General features: G+C 48.5%; 1 protein-coding gene across 2 annotated transcripts in view; it reads left to right on the top strand.

Annotated features, from left to right (window-relative positions):
* Positions 1-5,642: 5,642 nt before the first annotated feature.
* The window catches only part of adcy1a (adenylate cyclase 1a), a gene marked incomplete at both ends in the record, with an annotated part of 47,258 nt that continues 42,655 nt past the window's right edge, over positions 5,643-10,245 (top strand). For both annotated transcript variants that reach the window (XM_084548321.1, XM_084548320.1), the window contains 2 exons: positions 5,643-6,257; positions 7,441-7,590. In XM_084548321.1, the coding sequence (XP_084404447.1) occupies positions 5,643-6,257; positions 7,441-7,590 (765 nt within the window). The remainder of the gene's footprint in view (positions 6,258-7,440; positions 7,591-10,245) is intronic.

Genomic DNA, 10,245 nt, shown 5'->3' with positions numbered 1-10,245 from the left:
CAGCGACTACAGTTTGAGCATCGGGTAAAAGGTGCATTTGCAGAGCGATTACGCAGACAATAGGGTTCAAGAGGGGTGCTTCAGTGGTTGTACAAATGTGAGTGTTTATGCTGCGGGAGCGGGATCCGTGCTCGTCTTGTTCCCGTCTCCTGGAGAAGCGTGGAGCTAATTGTGTTTCTGTGAATGGCAGCAAGCAGGTTTATTCATGAATACAAACAGCAGTGAAGAAGAAGCAGCAGCGGCAGCAGCTTCCTCCTCAGCCTCCTATTCATGAATGTACAGAAGAGCCCAGCTCCCATTTATCTGTGCCTGTGTCTCCCTGCCAAGTAGCACCCCCTACCCACCCGACCGACCGCCCCATACACATCAGGTCCATGACCAGGAAATCACCTGGCTGTGATTACCAGAGGGGGGGGGGCGCCTCACAAATCAAAGCCACCATCTCTGGGTCACCCGGTTTGACGCGGCGCTAGGCTCGCTCTGACATTTTCAAAGTTTATTATAAATTTATAGATTTACACCCTCGACACAAACGCACACCTCCTCCTTTTCCCCACGCGTCTCCTCCTCCTCCACCCTCCTCACCACCTTTATGTTTTTGTTTGTTTTGTTTTTTTTTGCAGTGGATTGTGGGAAGGTTTTTTTTCCTCGTAGCTCGGTCACCTCTGAAGCTTCGTCTTGCGCCGACCTGTCCTTCATGTCAGAGCCTCAATTTGGAGAAATGTCAGCGAGCACAATGAGCCAGCAGGGGCAGGGCGCCGTGTCACCGCGGCACAGGCAGATACAAACACCTCGGCCGCACTCATCATCTCAGACCACCTGAAAGAAAGTCAGAGAGAAAGGACAGAGGGAGAGGGAGAGAGAGAGAGAAGAGGAGGGAGACAAAAGATTGAGAGAGAGGGAGCCAGTGTCAGATTGGGAAACACCTCAGCAGCATATCAGTCACAACTGCTAGGCTTACTGCCTCTGTTGCCATGGCAACGGCGGGGAGGGGGGGTGGGACTGTCAGGCATCCTGGAGGGAGGGATGGTCCAAAAAATCTGCAGCTGTCACTTACTTCAGGAAAGAGAAAGAGAGAAAGAAAGAAAAGGGGGAATTGAGCTGCGCCACCTCACTTTGTTTCACCTCACGGAAGATAGAGACACGCTGGGGAGGGAAAGTAATGCGTTATGTTCCAAAACAACCTAAAGCATGGACAGGTTTATTGATACGTAGCCGGAATTACGGGGAACGACGGCTCTAGGAGTGTCTTACATGAGGATGATTCTTCTAGAAAAAGGGGAAACTCCCCGAAAGTTTGAAGAAGATATTAAATACTTTGGTCCAAACCAGTAAAATCAGCTTTGCCTGTTTTCGTCTTTTATCTAGAGTCCTCATTCACAAACTTTACACACACACGACGATCACCTGATCCAGATCTGTTCTCGAACCCCTAGGAAAGTTCAGTTTGACGAAAGGTTACATTTGAACCGATGATGGACGAAGCTAGCGGTGATTCTCTTCTCCTCGGTGAAGAACAACGTCTCGTCCACCGTAGAACGAAGCGAGGAGTTTATTATCAGAATTCCCACCGTGTGTCATGTTTTTAATGAGACTTCTGTGTTTTTTTTTGTTTTCCGTGGGAGCAGGATGACGCAGGAGGAACCTCAGCATCCTTAAGATTATTTTTGGTACCAAGCGTCACTTTGATGTTGATTTCTTTCTTTCATTTCTTGTTTTTCTTCTTCTTCTGTTTGTGTGTTTTCTGTCGCAGCACACGGCGTACGATCTTTCTCCAGCACGAATTTATCCATTTTTATTTTGCTTATCCAAAGTCAGGTTGCGGCATGTTTCCATGTGGGGGTTTCGTGGTTATTCAGGTCATGATATATCCAAAAAAACAAGCAGAAACAAGTGCAACTGGACTTGTAGTCCTTGTAGCACTTTTTTAGATACCCCTGGTAATTCTCAAATGGGACGCATCCTCCATGCGGAGTACCGGCTCCTCACCCGACCTCTAAAGGCTGAGCCCAGCCACCCTACAAGGAGGAGACCATTCTTTCAGCCACTGCCCAAAGTTCAGGAACAAAGGTGAGGGCTGGGACGTGGATCCACTGGTAAATTGACCTTCCTCTTTACCACAAAGGTCCCGTACAATCCACCATTTTCCAGTAGAAGACCATAGCCTCTGATTTGGAGGCGCTGGCTGTCATCATGCTGTGCAGCAAACCATCCTGGTGTGTGCTGAAAGTCACGGTCCAATGAAACCAACAGGACCACGTCATCTGCAAAAAGCAGAGATGTGATTCTGAGGTTCCCATATCGGACAGCCCCGTCGACCCCTGCTGCTCCTTAAAATCCATGAATATCAGAAAGAGGATTGGATGACCTTGGATGACCTTGGCAGAGTCCAACACCTGGTTGGTTGGTGATTTGACTTAGAGCAGAGAATAAGGACACAGCTCTCACGTTGCTCGTACAAGTGCCGGATGGATCGTGGCAGGCATGGCTCAGCTCTGTAATAGGAAGTCATTAGACTGACCTTTTATTCTCTGGCTTCTAATTGTGCTTGACCTGTTATTATCTATTGATTCCAGACCTACAAGGACTCGTCGACGTCAGCGATGACGTCTGCCACGTAAATACGCAGAATTCTTCAAATGTGTCATCGTTATGTTTGAGTAGAACTTATTGGCAAAAGTTCTGTCATGTTTTACCAAAAGATTAATCGACTGCTCAGAAATAAAGTCCTCTTCCGATCGTGGCGATTCCGACATGTTGCAGCACCGGGGTCAACACCTTGCCCCGATCTGAGGACCCTGTCATGGCTGTGCAGCAAAATCAACCTTGTTAATGGATGAATACGTCCTTGAAAGGATCTATAGGCCGGTGTGGATCTGTGCAGAGGCCTGAAGAAGAAGAAGAAGAAGAGGAGGAGTGTGTTTTCAGTCTTTCAGCGAGGCCGCTAGACAAAGTCTTATTAGCCTCCCCTCAGATGGGGGTCAGATTGTCTTTCTTCTCACTGTTGATCTCAGCTCTGCAGCCTATTGATTAAAGGTGTGCTGGACGATAGTGGATATTGACCAGATAGTAATTGACTGTGTTGCACGTAGAGACTTTTTGTTAGGAGCACCCAAAGTGCTTCACATTGACTTAATCATTGATGAGCAGCTTCATTGACTTCTGCGGCGATCTTAGCAATCTGGGGGCACGTGTGCAGCGGCCAGCAAGGTCATCAGCGACGCCGGATTGCATTTGTCTTGCAAGGATGCGTATGTGCACTAAAGAGCGGCTGTTTTTAGACTCTAAAAGCCTGTTATTTTTGGCCCGGCCGTCCGATCTGACGGCTGTGGAGAATGACGCTGCCGGGGAGGCGTTTATGTAAAAGCAGGTACTGATGCAGGATTTTATTACAACCACAGCGGGTGCATGTTTGAACCCTGTACGGCAGATTTGCCAGTTTTAAACACAACAGGGGCTGAAGAAGTGCACGATCAACAAAGAGGGAGAAAACTTGTCATATACACCGATCAGCCACAACATTAAAACCACAGGACAGGAGACGTATACAACATTTAAACCATCTTGTGACAGTTCAATGTTCTGCTGGGAAACTTCTGGACCTGGCATTCATTGGTGTGGATGTTACTTAGACATGTAACACCCACCTAGACCAGACCAGGCACCGGGTGTTGACCTGGCCTCCAGATTCACTAGATCCCAAACTGATCAAGTATCTGTGGGATGATCCACAGAGGCCCCTCCCCTCAGAAGGCCCATGTCCATTCTCTGATGAGTCACCACAAGACCTGCACAATATCAGGAAGGTGGTCACAATGTTTGGTGTATTAATTGTGTTTGTGATGCTCAGCAACGTACATAAACCTGCCGTATTGTCTATTCTCTAAATATTTGCATATATTTTTAACACACAAGTGCTTTCTCCACTGAGACAAGTCGACATCTCTGCAAGAATATACACACAATGAACGTAAACACGTATCGATCAAAACCTCAGAATGTCTCTGCTGATAGAAACACACGTTGCTATAAATACTTCTCACCATATTTGTCTCCCCTTCTTACATATAATTCTGATCTCCATCTCTCTTTCCCTATCCCACATTTACACATCCGTCTTCGGCTGTGATTAAGACCACAGGTGCAGGTCTTTATTATGTCACAGTTTTTTCTTCTGCAACATGAAAGCGTGGCATTGATGTGCTATAAAAAGTATAGCGCACATATAGAACTTCCATCTTTGTGACTCATCTCAGTCTGGATAGGAGCATATTTTTGGAAATCCTGAAGATCTCTGCTTGTTCCGTTCTTACATAACATTGGCTTTCATTAACTTTCCTTCATGTCAATTACTGCAGGATGTTTCTGCAGATGCTGCAGTCCCCTTATTGGCCATATTTTAATTTACTTCTCCTACTGGTGAAGTATTCTTGTTGAAATGTGTCACCTGCATCTTTGCATGTCTTCTTCTTTTTTTCCCCCCAATATCCATGTGATGTGAGATGTTTGCAAATGTGTCCTCACTGGTGATCGTTTCGACTTGAACTCAGATTAAACTCAGATTATTAAATAACCTGCAGCATGTTACACTGGCATGCAAGAGGAGGGAGGGAGACGGGGGAAAACATACACGATTCGTCGTATTCGTGCAAAATATGCATGAATGCAAATATGCAAAACGTGCCCTTAGCCATGGGTGCACCACATTTTAAGATGCACGTTACCATTGTTACGTTTTCCCTGTTAATTCGTGAGGAGGGAGCTATTTTTATCCCACTGCACGCTTAGTGCCTTTTTCTGGTTAACTGCTGTTTCTATTTTTCTTCTCTCCTGTTAATTCTCCGCGTGCAGTGAGACCTTGACTCCGCAATAAAAACATATGAGGGGAAGAAATGCGGGGAAAGTCCAAATTGTTGCTATATTGGACCATCCACCGGTGCAGCTCGTCTATTTTTAGCCGGGAACTACATCGGCTACGACTGCAGACACTGTGAGGGGGGGAAATCACCCGCGCTGTTTTGCCGCTGTCTTCACCCCCACGACCACTGACATTTCACCGGAGCAAATGAAACCGGGAGGAATAGGATAGAATATTCTCAGATGGGAGAAAGGGGAGAATGTGCGCACAGGAAGGGGATTATTGGCTGATGTTTGTGTGTGTGTGTGTGTGTGTGTGTGTGTGTGTGTGATGAGAGACGTGCGCTGAGCCTCGTGGTGAGGGGTTTTGATTATCAACAGACGCAAGCGTGACCCTTATGAGTCCTGTTGGAGCGCAGGATCACCGTAAACCTCTCTGAGACGAGGCAGGTGGTCCGAGGGAGAGAGAGAGAGAAAGACTGAGAGAGAGCGAGGGAGAGAGAGAGAGGGGGGAGACAGAGAGAGAGAGAGAGAGAGAGAGAGAGAGAGAGGCGTGCGCCACACTGGTCGGGCTACTTTCCTGACGACACACCAACAACCGTCAACCTGTGGATAGGGCGCGCGCGGTGCTCTGCCGTCTCCTCCACTGCCACCCTCTCCCACCTGCCACCGAGCCCGACCCACGGACATCCAGGACGCATGAACTGGGAGAGGGTGCCGGCTCGATTCCCGAAAAGGAAGGGAGGAACCGAAAAGTTGAGGTGGTCGTGCGCCATCCCCGCTTCATGAATGGCCGGAACATGGAGGAGATGCCATTCGAAAGAGTCAAGACCCGGCGGAGGAAGGGTCACTGCCCGGCCGGTGCACCCCTGGGCGCCATCGCCTGCGAGGACGAGTTCAACAGCCAGGAGCTGGAGGCTCTCTTCCAGAACTACAACCTGAAGCTGGAGCAGACCGCCACCCTCAAGGCGCTGGCGGTGCTCATCGTGGCCGCGTCGTCGCTGTCCCTGATGGAGCTGCTGTCCAGCCCGCGCCTCACCTTGTCCAAGGGCTCCTACCCGGTGCACTGCGTGGTGTTCCTGTCGCTGTTCATCGTCACCAACGTCAAGTACCTGCAGGTGACGCAGCTGCAGCAAATAGCGAAGCTGGCCCTGCTCTTCAGCTTCACCTTTGCGCTGCTCTGCTGCCCGTTCCCGCTGGCGCTCGGCACGTCGGAGCTGGTGAACGCCGCTGCCCCCGAGCAAGGCGTGTGGCAGCTCATGCTGGTCACCCTCGTGGCTTACGTGCTGCTGCCGGTGCGGACGCTGCTGGCCGTGCTGTTCGGGGTGATGCTGGCTGCATCCCACTTCATTGTCATAGCGACGTCCGTCACCGGGAGGAAGCAGAGGCTGTGGAGACCGGTAAGTGCTGCACCTGCATCCCGGTCAGCTCCTCATCCACCCACCCAACTCTCACTTTTCTGTTTAGGCGCGTACAGGCGCTGGCTCGAGTCCCACTTTTCACCCCAAACAACTTCTGTGCCCTTGAGCAGCTGTACAGGAGAGTGTACAGTGGTGCTGAGAGGCTGCATGCTTACTCATCTTACTTTCCCCTGGAGAAGAAAAGGTTAAACAAAAAACAGCAGCAGACATCGATCTGAGCTCCAGGGTAGCGTAGCTGTAAAACTGGAAGCGAGCAGACAGTTTCACTTTTGCGCTCCAGACGTAATGAAGCAGACGAGGAGCTGTCCAGCCGCTGGTGCTGAAACAGAGACTCAGCTTGTCCTCTTGCCTTCTTCCTGTGAATCAGACTGCAGGAGGATGTAATCATTTCAACATATTGTTTAAAGCTGAAACTCATCCTTTATTTACAACATTTTGAGGGATATGTGATGATCTATGGAGTCCCTTGAACGAACAGTGATTAGTAAAGTGGCCCTGACCTCTCAGGTAGAAGCTATGACAGTTCTTCCAACCCTTTTTTTGGCTTTTGATCCCTGAAAATCAGTTAACATCCCAAAACTAGTTCAATCGTTTTTGTATATTTTAGTTTTAGATGCCTGAGAGGGTAAAAGGTTCCCTGTAGTTTTTCATCCCACACGCCTACTGGTTTATTTTTAGTCTAAAATGTTCTTTTGCTTTAGGTTAATAGTCAGAGTGGGTTTGTTTTTCTTTATGAGGTGATGCTTTGCTGGTCACAGTGCGCAGAGAGCCTCCTCCATCTGCCTGTGCCGGATCACAGCGTTTCTCTGACCTTTCACCTTTGACCTTTTCTGGAATCGAAGGCGCCGAACGGCCCCAGTTCACGCTCCAAATGAAGCGTCCGACAGAATGTAGAGTCTCTGATCACTGATCAATAATGCACTTTGTCTGCCAGCCATTCCACCGTACAGCTTTTGTTCTTTAAGTCACACCCGTGCTTCATGTTGTAATCCATGTGCCGACCTTGATGTCCGCCGTTCGGCCCATCCTATGGATTAATCAACGGCTGTGACGTCTGATCTAGCCGGCATACATGACTGCACACACACAAACACACACGCGCGTACAGTACGTGGAGGCTGGCAGCTCAGTTGGGCATGTCTGTTCTTGTTCTTGTGTGCAGCTGGTGGCCAACGCGGTGCTGTTCGCCAGCGTCAACTTGTCAGGGGTGTTTGTGAGGATTCTCACCGAGCGCACCCAGAGGAAGGTCTTCCTGCAGGCCCGCAACTGCATCGAGGAGCGGCTGAGGCTGGAGGATGAAAATGAGAAGCAGGTGAGGCGTGAACGGCAAGACGTGCATCCACACATCCGCACATTATTTTTTTTTTTTTACCTCAACCTGAGCGTGTTCTTGAAATCTTCTCAGCCTCTTGAGAATAATTTTTTTTTCTTTAAAGGTTTCAGGTGCCAATGTATTCTAGCAACCTGCCCACAGGCACACAGTAACTATGACAGCAGCTATTTAAGGAAAGAACAATTACTGTTGCACATGCACCAGCGCCACACATTCCACCCCCTCCGTGCACACCTACATGGAGCGATTTAACTGAGGAACAATCGGGCAACTTTAACGCGCAGAAACACTTTGCTACTCGCCGCGCCCTCCTCAGCCGCCACGCGCCAAACCCACCAGTTGTTAAATAGAGAATTAATTATGCCGTGTATATGACGTGGCTCAATCCTCGCCTTTCGTTAGGCACAATGTTCCCTTAGCACCTGTGCTTTGTAGATTAGGTGATGATATGCTGTGTTTTCCTCAGCAGTAACAGGCTCCCTTCTGACAGGTAATTACACAAGCAGATTGCTTTCATGGCCTCCCTACTCCAGTAAAGGTCGCAGTTTATCTGGGTGGAAGAAACACACACACACACACACACACACACACATACAGACCCCTGATTAGGATCTCCCAACAGCCAGCAACCGGGGCGTCTGCTGACGTGCCCGAGCGCAAACGTCTCCGACTTGAATATCAACCGTCAAACGGGTGAAACGGGCCCCCCCGGTTTATCACCCGGGCGTTTGCTCAGCTTGCAGCGATTCCTCAAACATGCGCGGGGTTAACTACGCGGTGACTGACGCCTCGGCTCGATGAGCAAACCTCAGAGCAGAGGATAATTTTCCTTCACGTTCACTGGGAAAAGGCGGAATATGCCATTTGTCAGTGAATTCGTACAAACCAATCAGGAAGGCACAGTGGGCTCAGTTGTCAAGGAGACTTGGGATCCGTGTTACCATAAAATTAAGTTCATCCCTGATTGTGAGAATAACCTTAAATCAGATTATTCTGCAAAATCAGCCTCAAACTGACGAACTGGACAAAAATAATCCCAAATCCAGGTCTGCTAACAAACTACTGAGCTCTTACAGACCAATTTCCATGAGAACCAAGAAAAGTCTTGATGAAGACCGTGGGTTATAGATGATCAGTGCACCTTGTGATGTTTGGCTACACCCCTCCGTGACGTCCCCAGTAGTTTTAGCAGGGAGCATTTTTGAAGCTCAGCATGGTGCCTCCGGCCGTCGCCATATTGGCACCCAACTCCCAGATAATCCCAAAAAAAGGGAATGGAGAGATTAGCCATAGAGACCAAAGCTGTTTTCTTCCTGGCTGTAAACATGTTTATTTCTGCTGTTAACTAGTAATAAACTATATGGATCTTAGACTGTAGGAAAAATGGACGGCGCCAGACGCTGCTATCCCGTGGATACGGGTGGCGCCATCTTGTCTGAGCAGTACTGTACCAGAGTGGAGCCAAATTATTGATAACCCCGTCGATTTAGTTTGTCCCAACCCCCATCCACTAACATGGAGGGGGTGGAGCTTTTGAGCTATACTGCAGCCAGCCACCAGGTGGAGCTCTACTTGCTTTGGGCTTCACTTTTGAGGAGCTGTCATGGCGTCCAGCCTCAAGTGGCCATTTAAGGAACTGCAGTTTTTGGCACTTTTGCGTTCCCTTTCCTTTTTTTCTTCAGCCCTGAGAAGTTGCTACTTGGCCAAAATTCTGCAATTTTAAAATGGTCCACAACAAATTATATATATCAGAGCATTTAAATGTTTGTTTTCCTCTTACTCCATTTGTCTCTGCAGGCAGTCGGGAGCGTGGACGTAGACACGCACGAGTACCTTTCTCAGTTATTCAAATTTCTGTATAAAGGCTGAATTCTGGATACGTTCATATGCACAGACACACACAAAAACAAACAAACAAAAAAAAAAACACACACACAAACTCATTTGTAAGATAATGGTTCATTAATAAACCACAAAGACAAGAGCCACCATCAAACAGAGCACACGCTGAATTAAACCTGGGACAGATCAGAGAAATGGGAATCATTAATGTGTGATTAGAACACGTTCAGGAAGGCATTAATAAAGCAGGAAATTCATTATTTAAATTCAAACGAACACACCTTCACACCCGGGCTTCACATCATGGCTTCGCGCACACACACACACACACACACACACGCTTACAGTGACACACTTTCACACAGCCTCCATCAGTAAGTGTGATGGCTGTTTCTAAAGGCTGCTCTCCGCTGCCGCAGGTGAGGAGCGCTCGTGTGAATGGAGGGATAATGTGAAAGGAGAGTGTGTTGGAGGGAGACACGGGAGAGCCCCGGCTGCTTTTATAACCGTGCCTCTCAGCAGCTATTCAGCGCAGCCCTGCCTGATGATTCATTGTGCATTCACAACCGTTTGACATCCTGCTTGAGTTTCAACTTTTCTCTCTTTTTTTTTTTTTTTACGCCGCTGCAACTGAGACGACAAAAACAAAAACGCTGATCAAAGGGGATTTGCTTTAAACCAGAACCAGGAGATTAATTTAGTCTTTCCCTGCATGTGCCTACTGTACGCCGCTCAGCCATAACATTAGGACCACCTGCACCAAAACTGCCCCGACCTGTAGAGGCATAGACT

Source organism: Chelon labrosus (genome assembly GCF_963514085.1).
Source record: "Chelon labrosus genome assembly, chromosome: 7".
Lineage (NCBI taxonomy): Eukaryota > Metazoa > Chordata > Actinopteri > Mugiliformes > Mugilidae > Chelon > Chelon labrosus.
Note: the sequence above shows the minus strand (reverse complement) of the source record. Positions and strands in the feature narration are given on the sequence as shown.